This window comes from Pelophylax lessonae (assembly GCF_965119305.1).
Source record: "Pelophylax lessonae genome assembly, chromosome: 2".
NCBI classification, from domain to species: Eukaryota; Metazoa; Chordata; class Amphibia; order Anura; family Ranidae; genus Pelophylax; species Pelophylax lessonae.
Window position 1 is genome coordinate 435,674,080 of NC_138769.1, and position 18,957 is coordinate 435,693,036.

An 18,957-nucleotide genomic window follows, 5' to 3' on the forward strand; every position below is an offset into this window, starting at 1 on the left:
CTTTAATTTTCATAGTCTGGGCACAGGTGCACTTTAAAAATAGAAACTGCTCTGCTTTTGTTACACTGTTATATAGAGGGTAGGTCCTAATTAATATAATGCCTCCTAAATTACTACTGCAAAGAGATGAAGGCAAGAGAGGTGCTTAAAGGGACTAAAAGAGTCCCTAAGAGATCCCACTGAGAGATAAACCACTGCACAAGTGGAACTGTAAATTTGCACAAACACTCAAATGTCAGCAAAGTTTTGTATCCAGCAAATCTACTCAATCAAAGTCAAACATCCCTGTTTGAGTGAACCGATTAACTCACCACTATTAGAGAATCAAGCTTTTGCTTAGATATTAGAAAAACAAAAATGTTCACTAAAAATATTGTTATGTAAAACATACCTAATTTTACACATTTAGAGCACTTTAACCGTGTGTTTATATACATATAAAACTGTGTCTTAGTGAAGAAAAGTTCTAATATTATATTTGTATTAGATTTTGTATTAAATATCCCAATGTGTACATTTTCAATCAAGTACTATCAAAGTAGCCCATGCTTTATTTTATCTAACTTTTGTTAAGTAATTTAAGTGTGATATGTGACAAATAGCAACAGTTAACTAGACAGGTCAATAAACAAGCTCAGTAGAGCTTCAAGCATCCCAAGACATTGCCTGCATCCTGCAGAATAACATCTTTCAGAAATAGTAGGTGGGTGCCCAGTTTGCATGGCTGCTGTGCTTAGTCCATTCAATTAGAATAATATGTGTCTGCAATAACAGAGTAATGGGTTTCAAAATTTTCCTTAAGGGCATTCTTCTATGCAGAACAACTTGACACTAATTTTCAAAGCGATGTGTTTCTCTACAGCAGGAGGGATTCAAGTAATAACATGAGCTATTGTTCACTGAAATATAAGTTGTGTTGAGATGTCCTCTTGCTGTTTATCAAGATCAACATTTATTCAAATAAGCTTTCTAAAAGCTAGTTAGCAAAATGAATAGCAAACAATGTAATTGTTTTATGCAGGGCAGTGTATAATGGTACTTAAAAAGTCTAACAATCTCTTAACCAGAAGATCTGCATTTGATTTAGAACCCTCTCATAAAGTTGCATAAACATTTTATAAAGAAAATAAAAAAGTTAATATCGAGCAATATCGTGCAAAGCATAATTCCGTTAATGTGGACCTTGCAATAATCTAAAAAATCACTTTACGCTGTGTGGATAAACAATGGAAAAGGAACAACTTTAGTACTAATTTTGAAGCTATCTGCAGGTACCAGCAGTGAATTACACAAAGAATTTCCAGCTTGGTTAGCTGCCTAGCTTGTAAGTATGATTAACGTCTTCTACCCAAACAACTTGATCCCTACATAATATATTTTTCAAGAAAGTTACAGTTCTATTTTATTTACACTCAGCCAAATTCTTGTTTGGAACCCTTACCTATCCTGTTTGAGGTTATCTTGGCACAGCTATAATTTAAGAATGTTGCCTAGGTTATGTGTAAATGTGCATACGCCTCAATCATCGTAGTAGTATGTACCTATACATAATCTAGATCCGAGAGATCTTACACAAAAGAGGTAGTTCCATCGGCAATACACATTTATTGAAAGGGTTACATAATATATATACAAATTACATACTATACAGTATATACAACACATTAACAAGTCCCCTGGCTTATATGATATTTACAAATTACCCACAACAACCATATTTACAATACAATGTACAAGCATGGAGTTAATTTACCTTTCCACTTCAGGTCAGGGCATGGTGCCTGCTGTGTGTCCCCACACAAAATAGGAACATAGCTCGGCGACAAAGCATTATATTCCCTCTCCTTTCTGTACTGTGGCTAATATACATTAACTCTCTCTAATTGGTCACTGTACTTAGCAAATGTATATTGGGTACAGCCTGAATGGATGAGTCAAAGAAGGCTACTGTTTACTACCCATGTGGAACTAAGTACAGTAACACCAACACAACAACACTCAATACTTTTAACACATTTCCTTCTAACTGAAATATATTTCCAATTACAATATTATTTATAGCTGTTAATGTAGATTTCACATAAACCCATTATGTAACAAAAATTAAGTGAAAGTTAGTTGTTTTCCTTTATTTTCTCAGTCCAATTTATAATTTACATTTTAGTTCTTCATAATACAAGTACAATCAACTAGCTTAACATTATTTATTAGTACAGGTATAGTGGCAAGCATACATTAAAGGGATGGGATGTAAAAGTAAAGGTGGCTGAGGAATAGCACAATTAAAGCCTAATAACACAATTTCAAATGCACAAAAAGCTTTATAACATAAACCATTGAGGTAGTGACTGCTTTGTTTAGCTTCCAGCAAAGTTACATGTTTTTTTAAAGCTGTTGTGCTCTTTGATGCAACAGAAAATAAATGTAATTATCAAAGCCTACTTATTATGTGTAATGGCTTAACGGGAGAAGAAGGAATTAAAGCCTAAAACCAAAACTTTTATTTTGTAGTTTTGGATAGAGCAAGGAAGTATTAGAATCTTTGTCTGGCTTTTCTGCTGTCAGGTGCTCTGTAGGAGATATCTCCCTCCACTTCCTCTCCAGGGGACAGCCTTTTCATTAGAAAGAAGGTGAATAGCTTCCCACAGACACAAGTAAGTTTTTTTTTTTTCTATTCAAACCAGGGATTGCTAGAAACTCTGTCATGTTTTTATTGCTGTCTGTTCTCTCCTGCAGGTTTTGTCTTGCTTCCTGTCTGTTAAAAGGTTGTCCCTGGAACAGAAAAATGAGGGGAACTTTCTCTAACAGAACACCAGACAGAAATGTAACTTGACAGTGGTTCCTACCCTCCCCTACACTATCCAAATATTAAAAAAAAAAAGTTTTGGCTATGGATATACTTTAACTTCAGAGGATTGTAGACAGGGAAAAGGACATAAAGGGGGCTGTTTATAGGGGTTATGTCTTCAACATTTGCTGTGCCACAGAGGTCCCACTAAACATTCATATTTTTTTTTAAGTTAAAAAGCCTATTCCTAGCAGTATGTAGGTCCCCCTTCTAGCAAAAGGTCCATTTAGGCTTAGGCAGAGCCTTGAGTACACCATTTGAGTCTTGTTTGCTCTTCTGGCCATTATGTGAATGTACAATATACATATGTAAAGCGCTGCATAAATTGATGGCATTATATAAGTACCGGTAATAATAATAATAATCTCAAATTGCCAACTGAATGACAGTTTTTTTCTAAGAAGCATTACATTCTATCAACAGGTCCCTTAGCCCTATCCAGCAGACTGAATTGGTTCAATGTAACAAATAACTTTTGAAATCTGCATCTCATTTATCATTATGCAGTTTTATAAATTTGCTTTTTAAATAAAAGTCCTTTGTGCAATAAGATAGACATGTGCAGAACAGAAACATTTGTTGCGTTTCATTTCGGATAGATTTGATATGTTACTAATGTGGTTTTGTCGATTTGTTTCAGAATTAATTTAGTTTTGTTGCTTTCTTTTTTTTTTTTCTTGTTCAAAGTAGTTTATTGGGTTTTCACAAAAAGAACAAGTGTTCAAGAGATGCTTAAAATAACATCCATAGCTTGTTGTACAATACACAGGTGTGCATGGTTACATATCCATCACAGGTAGAGTTGAGCAAACACCTGGATGTTCGGGTTCGGCGGGTTCGACCGAACTTGAAAAAAAAGTCCGGGTTTGTGACCCGGACTTAACCTGAACTTTGTTCCGATCCCGAACCCCATTGAAGTCAATGGAGACTTAAACTTTTGAGCACTAAAATGCCTCTAAAACAAACATGGAAAGGGCTAGAAGGCTGCAAATTGCATCAAAATCATCTTAAGAGCATGGCAAGTTCTCTGCAAACAAACGTGGATAGGGAAATAACTTAAAAGAACATCAAAAACAGAAAAATAAAAAATAATCATCTTGAATGATGTAGGAGGAGGACAAGGCCCATATGGAGTAGGAGGTTGAGGTAGCGGAGGATATGGCAGTGTAGGTGGAAGCGGCGGTGGAGGTGGAGGAGGAGGACGAGGCCCATATGGAGTAGGAGATTGAGGTGGCGGTGGATGTGGCGGTGTAGGTGAAAGTGGCGGTGGAGGAGGACGAGGTAGCCAACACTGGTTTTTATTTTATTTCTTTTTAAATTCGGGTACATCCCAAAAAGAGTGAGCAAGATCAAAAATACAACAATGGCTGGGTAAGGCCGGTATACATGTCTATTCTGCACAAGGTACGGACAATGAACGTGAGCTTGTCCACATTGGCTATGGACAGGCGGCTGCGCTTGTCTGTGATAACACCCCCAGCCGTGCTAAATACATGTTCAAATAATTCACTGGCTGCAGGGCAGGCCAGCACCTCCAAGGCGTAAAGGGCAAGCTCAGGCCATGTGCCCAATTTGGAGACCCAGAAGTTGAAGGGGGCAGACCCGTCATTCAGTACGTCTAGGCGTGTGCACACATACTGCTCCACCATGTTAGTGCTGGGTTGTGGTGCTGCTGGTGGAGCTCCTGTTGCAAAGAGAGGACATGGTCAATCTGTGCCAGCTACAGGCACAAGTGAAACACCTTTCTCAGCTGCCAGTAGGCGACAGAACCTTACACCAGTATTTGGCAGGGCCTAATGCGCCTCTACATATGTTGAGGCCAGAACAAGTACAGGCGATAGATAGTAGATTGGGTTGCTGACAGTGTCTTCTGCTGAAAGGTCAGAGTTGGCACCTGCAGCCGATGTCTATCAATCTTTCACCTCACCCCCTTGCAAATCAGCCAAGCAGTCTGAGCCCCAAGTCATGCAGCAGTCTCTTCTTCTTTGTGATGACTCTGTTAGCATGGTTTCCTAGGGCCATCCATCTAGCCCTGCCCCAGAAGTGGAAGATATTGAGTGCACTGATGCCCAACCACTTATGTCTCAAGAAAGATGAGTACATGGGAGGACCATCGCAGCACGTCTCGGATGATGATGAAACACAGGTGCCAACTGCTGCGGAATTCAGAATTGTGGAGACTGACAAGGGTTGCAGGGGGGAAGACTGGGTGGAAGATGATGTGGAGGACGATGAGGTCCTCGACCCCACATGGAATGAATGTCATGCAGGTGACCTGAGTAGTTTGGAGGAAGAGGTGGTGGTCACACAGAGCCACCAGCACAGCAGAAGAGGGAGCAGGGTGCAAAAGCGGAGCGGCCGTGCCCTAGACACTACGCCTGCTACTGCCCAACGCAGCAAGTGACCGAGCACACCAAAGCCAGCTCAAAGGAGTTCCCTAGCGTGGCAGTTCTTCAGACAATGTGATGATGACAGGATATGAGTGGTTTGCACACTGTGCAATCAGAGCCTAAAGCGAGGCATAAACCTTCTCAACCTGAGCACAACCTGCATGACCAGGCATCTAAGTGCAAAGCACGATCTGCAGTGGAGTGCACACCTCAAAAACCAAGAAAGGTCTCTGGCTCCTCCTGCTTCCTCTTCTGCTGCTGCAGTCTCGGCCTCTTCATCCACCTCTGTAGTGAGACCGGCACCTGCAACCCCGCAAACAGAGGATCTGCCAGCAACACCACCACCTGGGTCACCAGCAACCATCCCCACAATGTCCCGTGGAAGCATTCAGCTTTCTATCTCCCAAACTCTGGAGCGGAAGAGGAAGTACCCCCCCTACCCACCCGCGATCCCTGGCCCTGAATGCCAGCATTTCAAAATTCCTGGCCTTTGAAATTCTGTCATTCCGTCTGGTGGAGATGCAGAGTTTTAAAAGCCTTGTGGCGGTGACTGTCCCACAGTACATCATGCCCAGCCGCCACTACTTTTTCAGGCAAGCCATCCCTTCCCTGCACAACCAAGTGGGTGACAAAATCAGGTATGCACTGCGCTACGCCATCTGTGGCAAGGTCCACCTAACTACGGATACGTGGACCAGTAAGCACGGTCAGGGACGTTATATCTCCCTAACAGCACACTGGGTAAATGCAGTGGCGGCTGGGCCTTAGGGGGATAGCAGTTTGGCGCATGTCCTTCCACCACTGAGGATTGCAGTGCGCTTCAGTTTTCCTCCTGTTCCTAACTCCTCCTACTCCGCTTCCTTATCTTCTACCGCCTCCTCATCCAGTCAGCGTAACACCTTCACCACCAACTTCAGCACAGCCAAGGGTAAACGACAGCAGGCAGTTTTAAAACTTGCCTGTTTGGGGGTAAAAACCACACACCACGCAGGAGTTGTGGAGGGGCATTGAACAGCAGACCGATGAGTGGTTGGTGCCAGTGAGCCTCAAGCCCGGCCTGGTGGTGTGCAATAATGGGCGAAATCCCATAGCAGCTCTGGGCCTGACACACATCCCTTAGCCCAGCGCATGTGCTGAATTTGGTGGTGCAGAGGTTCCTTAGAAATTACCCCGATATGTCAGAGCTGCTGCAGAAAGTGCGGGCCATCTGTGTGCACTTACAGCGTTCTCACCCTCCTGCTGCTCGCCTGTCAGCGCTGCAGTGTAACCTCGGCCTTCCTGCTCACCGCCTCATATGTGACGTGCCCACAAGGTGGAACTCCACCTTGCACATGCTGGCCAGACTGTGCGAGCAGCAGCAGGCCATAGTGGAGTTTCAGCTGCAGCACACATGCATGAGTCGCTCTGCGGAACAGCACCACTTCACCACCAGTGACTGGGCCTCCATGCAAGACCTGTGTGCCTTGTTGCGCTGTAACATATGCAGACTAGGCCGCAATGTAATATTTTTTCCCTAAATGGGTGTTTATTGAATAGCGGAATAGAACAACAGTATCCAACGAGTGTATCTCACACTAAAATATGTAGACTAAGCCGCAATGTAATATTTTTTTCCCTAAATGGGTGTTTATTGAATAGCAGAGTAGAACAACAATATCCAACGAGTGTATCTCACAGTAAAGTATGCAGACTAAGCCGCAATGTAATATTTTTTCCCTAAATGGGTGTTTATTGAACAGCGGAATAGAACAACAGTATACAATGGGTGTATCTCACATGTACAGATACAGACTAGCCTGAAATTTAATATTTTTTCCCTAAATGGGTGTTTATTGAATAGCGGACTAGAACAACAGTATACAACGGGTGTATCTCACACGTACAGATACAGACTAGGTCGCAATTTAATATTTTTCCCCTAAATGGGTGTTTATTGAATAGCAGACTAGAACAACAGTATACAACGGGTGTATCTCACACGTACAGATACAGACTAAGCCGCAATTTAATATCTTTCTGTCCCCTAAATGTTTTTTTTATTGCAATGCGCAATACAACAGTATGCAATGGGTGTATCTTACTGTAACATATGCAGACAGGGCCTCAATCAACAGTTTTTGCCCCTAAATGTTTTTTTATTGCAATGCGCAATAGAACAGTATGCAATGGGTGTATCGCACTGTAACATATGCGGACAGGGCCGCAATAAACTCTTTTGTCCCCTAGTTTCTTTTTGTTATTGCAAGGCGCAATACAACAGTATGCAATGGGTGTATCTCACTGTAACATATGCAGACAGGGCCACAATCAACTTTTTTTGCCCCTAAATGTTTTTTTTTTTATTGCAAGGCGCAATACAACAGTATGCAATGGGTGTATCTCACTGTAACATATGCAGACAGGGCCGCAATCAACTTTTTTTGCCCCTAAATGTTTTTTTTATTGCAAGGCGCAATACAACAGCATGCAATGGGTGTATCTCACTGTAACATATGCGGACAGGGCCGCAATCAACTTTTTTTGCCCCTAAATGTTTTTTTTTATTGCAAGGCGCAATACAACAGTATGCAATGGGTGTATCTCACTGTAACATATGCAGACAGGGCCACAATCAACTTTTTTTGCCCCTAAATGTTTTTTTTTAATTGCAAGGCGCAATACAACAGTATGCAATGGGTGTATCTCACTGTAACATATGCAGACAGGGCCACAATCAACTTTTTTTGCCCCTAAATGTTTTTTTTTATTGCAATGCGCAATACAACAGTATGCAATGGGTGTATCGCACTGTAATGTATGAATGAAAAACTGAAAAATAATTGTCCCCTTAATTGGTGCTTGTTGAATAGCAGATTTGAAATGCAGTGTCTGTCTAAATGCTGTAAGTCACAGTAAAATATGAAGGAAAAAAGTTTTTTTCTTTTTAAAATGCAGATTAAGCAGACACATATGCACTTAGGTTGCAGGAAATGCCCGCTACACACTGCACGCCTAACAGGTTGGATACTGTTGTTGTTCTAATTCGCTATTGAATAAAAAAAAAAAAATCCCATTTGAACGAAAACCTGAAAAATAATTTTTTTACCCTAAATATTGAAAAATAATTATTTTCCCCTCACATTGGTGCTTTTTGAAGAGCAGGTTAGAAAAGCAGTGTCTGTCTAAAGACTGTGTGTCAAAGTTAAATATGAAGGAAAAAACATTTTTTCTTTTTTAAATGCAGATTAAGCAGACACATATGCACTAAGCTTGCAAGAAATGTGCAGCACCGCACGCCTAACAGGTTGGATACTATTGTTGTTCTATTCCGCTATTGAATAAAAAAAAAAAAAAAACATTTGAACGAAAAACTGAAAAATATTTTTTTTACCCTAAATACTGAAAAATAATTATTTTCCCCTCACATTGGTGCTTTTTGGAGAGCAGGTTAGAAAAGCAGTGTCTGTCTAAAGACTGTATGTCAAAGTTAAATATGAAGGAAAAATTTTTTAAATGCAGATTAAGCAGACAAATATGCACTGAGCTTGCATGAAATGTGCAGCACCGCACGCCTAACAGACTGATACATTTTTTTTTTCTCCTTTCTCCTCCTCACTTGGCTCAGGTCATGGCATAAAGATCGTGCACTGCACCCCCACACAATAAAATCAATGTAGATCGCTGCCTGATTAAAGCAGATTGTTCCTATCCTATGCTTTCCCTACAAGCAATCTCTCCAGCCTGGCCCTACAGTAAACTCCTATCTCTCCCTCCGGGCAAAAAGATTGTGCACTGCACCCCTACACAATCAAATCAATGTAGATCGCTGTATGATAAAGCAGATTGTTCCTATGCTTTCCCTACAAGCAATCTCTCCAGCCTCGCCCTACAGTAAACTCCTATCTCTCCCTCAGCAGCAGCAGTCAGGAACCTGCCCCTAGTATAGTTATAGCAGAGTGACGCGCGGCGCTGTGTGACTCCAGCTTATATAGAGTCTGGGTCACATGCTGCACTGGCCAATCACAGCCATGCCATTAGTAGACTTGGCTGTGATGGCTTCTAGGGCACACTAGTTAAACGCTTGCTGATTGGCTGCCTTGCACCTGTTGAAAGCGCGCCATTAAAACCACGCCAAAACATCAAATAACGTTACTGAACAACGGACAGTACCCAAACATACAGTGAAATGTTCTGGTCCGGGTACCGAATACCCAAAAGTCCGGTACGAACCCGAACAATACAGTCCGGGTTCGCTCAACCCTAATCACAGGGTAATGACAACATGAATATGAATAAGGCAGAATGGTGCATTATCAGGGTATATAAGCAATAGGGGGGGAGTAGTCACCCTTTCCCCGAGCACTCCTAATGGGTTCAATCAGTGACATGGGGGGCGTGAGACCACAAGGCCCCAAACAGGATCTAAAGCTAAGCTTGGTACCCTGCATATAGAGCAAGAGGCATCATATGACTAAAGGAGCAGGGATTTCAATGCTCAGCGTTTATTAATGGTTAAGGGGAACAATTCTGTGAAAATTTGAATTTCCCCTTGCTGCGGCTTGGAGCTGCTCTTTAGTGAGATAATATTGGAACTTGGCAATGATATCGCGAGGAGGGCCGTCTTTTTTCTTAGGGGTGAGGGCACAATGGACTCCATCCATCTCCAGACGTTTCACCTGGATAGCTGGTTTCAGTTCTTGGAATAAAGCAAGCATGGTGGTGTGCAGATCAATTACTGTTCAGGAATACCTTGTGTGCGCAGATTTGAGCGCATTGCTCTGTTTTCAAAATCTTCAAGACGAGAATGCAATGACAGGTTCTGCTTCTAAATAATTTCTATTTCTGCTGTGTAATTCTGAGGATGGTTCTCCACTTCATCTACTCGTGTTTCAGGATCAGATAGACATGATCCTAGCCCCCTTATTTCTTTAGTGAGGCTTTTGGTGATGTGGTCAGAGGTTTGCTTTAACAGTTTTTGAAACATGTGTTCCATCTGTCTTAACATGGCAGATGGAGGCCCTCTCATCTTCTGCAGCTTCCTGCGATCTATAAGGGCTGTCTTGGAGTCATCCCTTGGATATTGTTGGGAGCCTGCAGCTTGTGGTGGCTTCACTGGGCGTGCTGTGTGATGTGCTGAAGCTGAATGAAAAGCTGCAGCCGCTGCCATCTTGACTGGGGCATGGGCCAGCGCCTCTTTGATGGATATGTGTTTCATTTTATGCCAGTGCCTGACTAGGACCATGCAGCAGTATTCCGGGACGCTCCTGGCACTGTTGTGGGTGTTTGTAGAGTGGATGCCGCCTGGGCTGCCTCCGATCCATCGGTTAGACTGCTCTCCGGGAGTGGAGCTTCAGCAAAGCATGTCCAGTCTGGCTGGCTCTGTGCATGCTCCCTCGTTTAGTTTTGTTTCATTTCATATCCTTTTGTTTATTATTTCCTAATGAATTACACATTTTTTAAATAATTAAAATTCTGATCGGTCGAAAAGTGATCGACCGATTCAAATTCTGTTTGAAGAATAGATGGTTTTAAGGAGCGGGCCAGGAAAACAGTTCCAATGTTGCAATTTCACCAATATTAAATTCACTGATCCTGTATTTTTTATGTTTGCATGTTTTTGGCTATTCCTTGTCTATAAAGCTCAGAAACAGAGAAAATTTATTTGACTCAATCGGCTCCCATTTGACTTCAATCCGGTTTGGATTCAACATCAGAACTTTTGATGTGTTCAGTCAAAGCTCCGTGAATCGGACCCAGATGTGTTTGCCTTATCCCTACAAAGCATTTCTTTAAAAATACATCAAGGAGGATGAGGGTCTGGTATATATATTTTTGGGAGCTTCCATTATTTAAAGAAGGAAGGTTGTAGGGAAAAGAAAATCATGATTTTTTTTCTATTATGTCACATTTGCTATTTATGTTTTAAAAAACACCGGGTACCCCTCAAAATCAATACCAGTCCTTTTGGATCTGGTGTGGATTTTGGGGGGATTTGGCAAAAAAAAATCTATATATAAATAGGATTGGGTCCTCTAAAATCTGTTCCAAACCTGTCAGGTCTACAGGGTATCAGGCCAGGAAAGCCCCCCCCCCCCCCACACCCTGAACCATACCTGGTCACATGCTTTTCACATAAGGAGGGGACCCATGTTGATGAGGAGAAAAGCTCCTTCCTCACAACCCTAGCCTGGTGGTTGTGAGAATGCAGGGTGGCATGTGAATGTGTAAGAGGTCCCAAAAAATTCAGTTGTAAATAAACACACACAGGTTATTAACAAGTCCTTTATTAAAAAATAAAATAAACCTTAAAAATCCAGCATTGTAAATGCATCATCAATCTTGTTGAGCATTGCTGGCTGACACATTGATAGCCATCAGTATGCTGATCTGTCCACTCACATCACGCATTACCACTCTCTGGAGCTGTCATTAGTTTTATATGTAAAGAAGCAGGTATGTGACACTAAGCAAATATGAACATTCAAAATACATGTAAATGTAATGCGCTACAAATCATGTACCGTATGTATGTGTATATATATATATATATATATATATATATATATACAGTGTTGGGGTAGTTACTCAAAAAATTTAACTAGTTACTAGTTACTTCTGTAAATTGTAATGAGATTACTTTACTAGTTACTGCATTTGAAAAGTAACTTCACTACTTATTACTTTACCTTCCTCTTTCTTAATTGACCGTGTAGAAGAAGATACATGACACTCTTTCTGCATAGAGTTTATTGTATAAACACAGGCTTTGGGAAACATGAGAACAAAACCTGAAAAAACAGAATAAAACATAAAGTGCAACAAAAAGTCATAAACTTCATCCCTCTCTATTCTTCGAAATAACCATTGTATCGCACGGCTTGGGTAACGCAGGAAAGCGCGTTCCTATAGCCTAGTAAAGTAGTGTAGTTACTTCCTATAGCCTAGTAAAGTAGTGTAGTTACCAATATTAGTATTGTAACTAGTTACTTTACTTAGTTACCAAAAAAAGTAATGTAGTTAATGTAATTAGTTACTTTGTAACTAGTTACCCCCAACACTGTATATATATATATATATATATATATATATATATATATATATATATATATAAACATTGTAAGGAATGCAGAATGAAAGCGTAATAGTGAATAATATTTTGTACTTAAGACAAAAAAAATTTTAATTAAAACGTAATACTGTATATATACAATTCTTTTAAAAAGTATTTCTGAAATCACTCCATATCAAATTCACAAAATAATGTGTCAAATTATCATAACCTATATCACAAATATAATATCCCACAGTGCCAGTAAAACTGCATTCCCATTATCCAAAGAACACATGCAGAAGACTCCCATAGTGTAAAATCAGTAAAACCGATCTTTAATTAAAATGTTTAAAAAGACTCACAATTTTGCAGAGAAAAACAATGACTTTGCTTACATGGCAGGAGATTCACAGCTATGTAAGTGAATAGGCCCATTAACATTACTTATTGTTAAGGTCTCATTAGTGTCTGCACCCACTGGCATCTTTAACAACCATTGACATATTAAACATGACATTTGGCTCCTGCCGAATAGGTAAATATTCAAGTGGGTGTATGTCCGAATTCCCAAACAGTCAAGGTTCAGTCTGGACTTGTGTTTGGACTGAATCTTAAGCTCCTCCTTGCTGCTTACAACTAAAAACTGTTGAGAAAAAACATACATTGGTCAGGAGATGGGGTGAGGCTCAGTTGCTCAGCAACCATGGGTTCAAGGCGAGTCCTGCAAGTTCAAGATTCAAGGTCCTATTGCAGTTTTGTACTGATTTGCTCAGGAGACTTTTTTTAAACCATAATGCATTGACCTATGGCCACAAGGCTTAGAAGGGCCAATAAAAGGGCTTTTGAATAAGGTAGTCTCTCCACTATAAAGGAGGAGTGGCATAAAGCAAAAACAAAAATTTGATAGTAATATCTTTGGGCAATCAAACACTTTGATGCCTTTCATTTATTTTTGTCATTTCTAAGTTGCTGTCCCCTTTCGTTTTTATTTTTTTGTTTTTGCAGTAAAGCTTCCCTTAAAAAATGTCTTTTCTTTAAGGGGTGATATTTTGGAATATTAAATTATTTAGGGGTATACTGCTTTTTTTTTACATTGATAAACCTTTATTTAAGGATAGCCTGATACTTTTTTATTCTGCAGGCCTTTACCTAATGGGATTTAGCTTAAATTCACTGTTTTTCTAATAAGAATTGCCAAATCTAGACAGATTAATTCATCACCAGTCAGGAATATGTATTCCACAGAATGCAATGCCTATTCAAAACTGTCCCCAATGACACTTTGCTCAGTGATCACCTCATATGCGATTGTTGCTAGGATTTTATGAAATCTTCTTCAATAGCCATTCTCCTCAATCTGTAAATAAAGGTCAGTACAGTAAATTTTGGAGTTTAAGAGACATGGTAGCTTTTTTTTTTTTTTTTAGAATCATGCTTTCTATGGTGGATGTAGCATCTGTCCAATGCTGCATATGTCCCTCGCTGGCTCTAAGACTGAGAACCATTGATCGCTTGGTTCTCAGTGCTCTGTGAGCAGAAAGTTGTGACTGTCAGTCACTGGCTCTCTGTTCTGCCCTCCCATGCTCACTGGAGCACTGGGCTGTAGAAGGGGTGGGATCGGCTGGCTCAGCCTCTCAGCGGTTCGCTGAGAAGTTGAGCCAGGTGGCGGTCCAGGCTCCTGGATGGATTCCAACCATATGGTCGCGATCTTTCCCCAGCTCTGTGATTTCAGTGACAGCGGGTTTCAGTTTTAGCTGTTGGCTGAAAACTATTTACAGGAGCACAGAACAAACTGCACTTTTGTGATCCACAAGAGAAGTACAGCCAAAAAGTCAACTCTAGCTTGGGCACCAAATCTAAAACCTGAGTCTTTGGCTGGAACACTAAATGAAAAAGTAGCAACCCTCTCTCTCTCCTCCTTCTTCAGACTAACCAGTTCAGGGATCCAGTGAAGCTCCTCTTCCAAAGCTTTGTTGAGCACATCATTATTTGGTGCCTATCATGTACCTTTCAACTGAGCCTGACGTCCAGAGTTAGGACTCCCGTACAGCCCTGGCTCAAGGACCACTGATGTTGTGACAGTGGCCACAATATCACAGTGAGGTATGAGTGCATGTGTAGTCTTCCACTGGAAGTAGTGATGCATAGCAGGTGTGTCAACTGAGTGGGCCAGATAGCTGGTACAGCAGATGTCAGCAGGAACAGCTGCCCCTGGGCTGGTAGGCAGCAGTAGACAGTGGCTGATAGCAGGTGCAGAAAAACGGGTGGCCCACAGTAGAGGAAGCTCAAGCGGAAGCTAGACAGTGCAAGCATGGCAGATAAGTAACTGGATGCGTGGCCAGACAAGCCAGGTCAGCAACAGAAGGTCAGATATAGGCATAGATGGCAAGTAAGAAATTGTCAGGGTACAGGCAGAGGTTGGCAACATGAGATCAAGCAGATGGGCACAAGGCAGAGCAAAGTCCTGAGACAAGCCAAGGTCTGGGCAGGAAGTCAGGAGCACGCCAGGTCAAACACAGAAGTCAGCAGCCAGATACAGGAACACGGGTACAGCTGCAGATCAGACAGCAAGGGACTAGTGCAGCTGCCACACTTATATAGGCTATTTGGCGCCAGTGTCAATGGCGAATGTGCATGTGTGCACATAGGTGTGGTAATGAGTGCGCACAGGCTTGCATCTTCATGCGTCTATTTGTGCTTCTGTTTCCTGCAAAACAGACACCCGCAGGGCCACTCCAGTGCATTTGCATTCACCTAGAAACTTCAGCTGTGCTAGGACCAGTGCCTTTTTTCTGCAGCATTCAGGGTCCACCAACCACATTAAGAATGGAGGGTGAAGAGAACCAATGACATTACTAGCCTAAACCCACGATCACTGAAAAATGATTGGAGATTTATTCACCCCATTTGTCACTAATTACCATTGTGAGGCAAATCTCACATTTTGAGCTGCCACCAGAATGGAAATAGAGGTCAAATATTCAAATGGGGACATTTGTTCCCATGACATCTGTTCAAGAGAGGATTTCATTCACATTAGAAGAATATCTTCTCATATTCTGTCAAGTCTACAGGAGAGGAAGTGAAGGCAACTCTCCTTAATGGGACACATGTAGCTTTAACCCTCTCCTACTCTATCAAAAATGAAAAAAAATTGGGCTTGGGATATACTTTTACCAGTATATTAACACAACAGGTAGCACAGAAATGTCTCAGAGGTGGCTACAAAAGGATGGAACTTTTACGGAACCATTATATGTGTATAGGTAATTTCAATTTTTAGCTCTCTTGGAAGAAGTAAACTCTATTTTACATTGCACATTGGAAAATATGTGTGGATCCATGTGTAATGTATAGGTTTAATTATAATTCCTCTAAAATAATAAATTAAGACAGAAATTAATGAAGAACTTTGGATGGGAAAATGTATGAATAATTCATATGTCGAATATTTATAGTTTAACATCACTAATTGAAACATTTATTCAGTATGAAAATTTCATTTGAATATAAATAAGATGATGTCCCGTATATCTTTATGTCAGATGGTATTAACATAAAATTGTGAAAACATAATGATAATGCACAAAAGTCTTTATTATTTTATTTCTCTGTAAAAATGAGTTGTCATTTTTACTGAAAAATAAATGTTTAAGACTTCATGCTCAACGTTTCAAAATAACAATTTTTATCAAGGTAGGCCCTTTAAGAATGTCGTATTACATCCATGAAATAAATACAGTCAAATCAGTGGGTGGTGATATGTTTTGGTATTGAAAAAAAACTGTTGGTGTTGAAAAATAACACTGTTTTAGATAAGCCTTACAATAAAACAAAAAAATGTTATAGTCTATTTAGTGAGTACCTTTTATTTTATTGTCTATTTTTGCCTGAAGATGCATTAAAATTATTCACAAATCATGTTCAGGGTTAAGTGCATCTCTTTTAATTTATCAGAGTATAAAATATGAAATTTAAAAAAAAATTTATTTTGCAGTTGAAAAAATACAAAATCAGTGGGAGGAAGTACAATTTCATCTTCAAAATCGAAGACAACAGCTACAGGAAATGCTTAAGGATTCTGCCCAGTGGATTGAAGCTCGTCATGAGGCAGAGCAGATGTTGGAAAAAGCAAAAGGAAGGATTGAATCTTGGAAAGAAATCTCATATACTGTTGAAGCACTGAAGAAGCAAAATACTGACCTTAAGGTATGCTATCTGCTTTACTCTAACCATTAGAAAAGCAAGTTTTTAGTACAGCTGATAGCTAATCATTGTGCTTTATTCATGAACACTAAATAGCAGATCATTTTATCTCTTTTCCAGAATGTATTAGGGACTCCAAAATCATTTTTTTTTTTCATTTTTTTTATAGCACTGGAAAGATGCAGGCAGCAGAAAGGAACAGTTTTGCAATGACTGTGCGAGATATGGTCAAAACTTTAGCATTTTATGTTGCTCAGATCTACTGCCAGCCTAAAACCCTCAATGTATCTGCGGATTTGATTTCAGTGCAATATTTGGTGAATAGTTTTGGGTGAACAATATGAGCCGAGCAAAAGTTCAGTCCCAACATTGGCTGTTTGCCTGTTCGGTGAACACCAAAATTGGCAGGGCATTCGACCGTTTGTTCGGCCCACCGAATGCCCTAAAATGCACTGCACGCTAAACAGTGCATTCTAAGCCCTGATTGGCTGAATCAATGAAGGCTTTGCCTGATCAGGGCACAGAACACTGTCAGATCCATGATTGGAGAAAGTCATGATGACTTAGGCCAATCATGGCCCATTGCTATAAAAGGTTCCTTCCCAGAGAACCCATTTGCAGTATGATATTGGCGTGGAGATAGATAGAACAGGGCTCTGTTCATTGCTACTAGTGAGTTAGTGTACTATAGTGTGCTATTGAGATTCTATTGTGAGTGTAGAGTGGCAGTGTAGTGTAAATATAGTGATAGTGCATAGTTAGTGTAGTGCATCTGTGCATTTTTACTGTAATGTCAGTGAAGTACATCTGTGTAGTTTCACTGCAGTATATTGAAGTGTGTCAGTATAGTGCATCTGTGCAGTTTCACTGCAGTATATTGAAGTGTGTCAGTGTAGTGCGTCCCTGCAGTATCACTGCAGTATATTGAAGTGTGCCAATTTGGTGTGTCTGTGCAGTTTCCCTGCAGTATTTTGAAGTTTATCAGTGTAGTGTGTCAGGCTAGTTTTACTGCAGTATATTGTAGTGCGACAGTGCACTTTTACTGCGGTATATTGTAGTGCATCAGTGCAGTTTCACTGCAGTACATTGTACTGCATCGGTACAGTTTTACTGCAGTATATTGAAGTATGTAAGTGCGCTTTTACTGCAGTATATTGTAGTGCATCAGTGCACTTTTACTGGAGTATATTAAAGTGTGGCAGTGTACATTTATTGCTGTATATGGTACTGCGTCAGTGCATGTTTTACTGCAGTATATTGAAGTACATCTGTGAACTTATACTGCAGTATATTATAGTGCATCAGCACAGTTTTTCTGAAGTATATTGAAGTGTGTCAGTGCACTTTTACTGCAGTATAATGTAGTGCGTCAGTGCACTTTTACTGCAGTATATTGAAGTAAAATTTCTGTCAGCGGTAGTCCTAAAGTTAAAGTGCACCAAACACCACTTTCCATTAATTAAAGTGCATACAATTACACGTTACCCCATCTTTATTACATTTCAGTGATAAGCCTCCCATCATGTCTGGGAAACCAACAAGGAGAGGAAAACATTTATTATATTTCAGTGATAAGCCTCCCATCATGTCTGGGAAGCCAACAAGGAGAGGCAAATATTCTCATGGGGCCATCAGTGTATGTGTCCACAGGCAAAGGTGGATGTGGTCAGTCTTCAAGCAGGGCACCATTTTCTCTGTTTACTGATGCCGTCTGTGCTATCTAGTCACAACATGAAGAGGAGGTATCAGACTGGCTTACTAAACCATCCTCATTCTCCTCATCCTCTATCACGCAAAAAGAGACTAGTGCGCAGTCCACTGCAGCTACCAGAGTGGCTAATTCTGCCTCCTTGTCCACAGCTACTTCTGCCAAAGCCGCAGCATCATGCATGAAAGAGTCAGCTGAGTTAGTTGAACACAGCGTCAGTAACTTGCTCCTTGAGGATGCACAAACATTACTTGATTCTGATATTGGTTCTGACTCTGAGGTTAAGGAAGGTAGGAACATGAGCCTACAGAGAGCAGAGAACACTGATAGACAAGAAATTGGCAGTCAAGTTCCCCCAGCTGCAGGGTATTGCCAAATTTGCTCCAGTGATGATGGGGATGGAGGGGGTGATAATGATGAGGTCACTAACGTGACTTGGTTGCTGGATAGAGCAGAGGAGGAAAGTGAGGGTAAGGCACAACCGTAACAAGGCAGAATGTCCTCCAGAGGCAGCCATCAAGGAAGAGTAGAGAGCAGCCACCCATCAGATTGTGGAGTCGTAATCTCTCGGCCACTTCCCGCAGCACATCGCCAATCGCACTGTTGCAATTTGAAAACCTTGCCTCGAGAAGATCAAGCATGGCAAAACCACGAGCCATTTGGGTACCACATTCTTGACAAGGTATTTAACCTCCCACCACTTAGCCGTTGGCAAGAACACCTGAAAGCCACACAAAAGGGTCACAATACTTATCCTCATCACTCCTCATCTTTG

General features: G+C 40.8%; 1 protein-coding gene across 1 annotated transcript in view; it reads left to right on the plus strand.

The window, feature by feature from the left end:
• Positions 1 to 18,957, plus strand: part of DMD (dystrophin) — a 3,625,631-nt gene that overhangs the window by 2,508,682 nt on the left and 1,097,992 nt on the right. Inside the window, exon 53 of the mRNA XM_082246191.1 lies at positions 16,266 to 16,477. Coding sequence (XP_082102317.1) covers positions 16,266 to 16,477 — 212 coding nt within the window. The remainder of the gene's footprint in view (positions 1 to 16,265; positions 16,478 to 18,957) is intronic.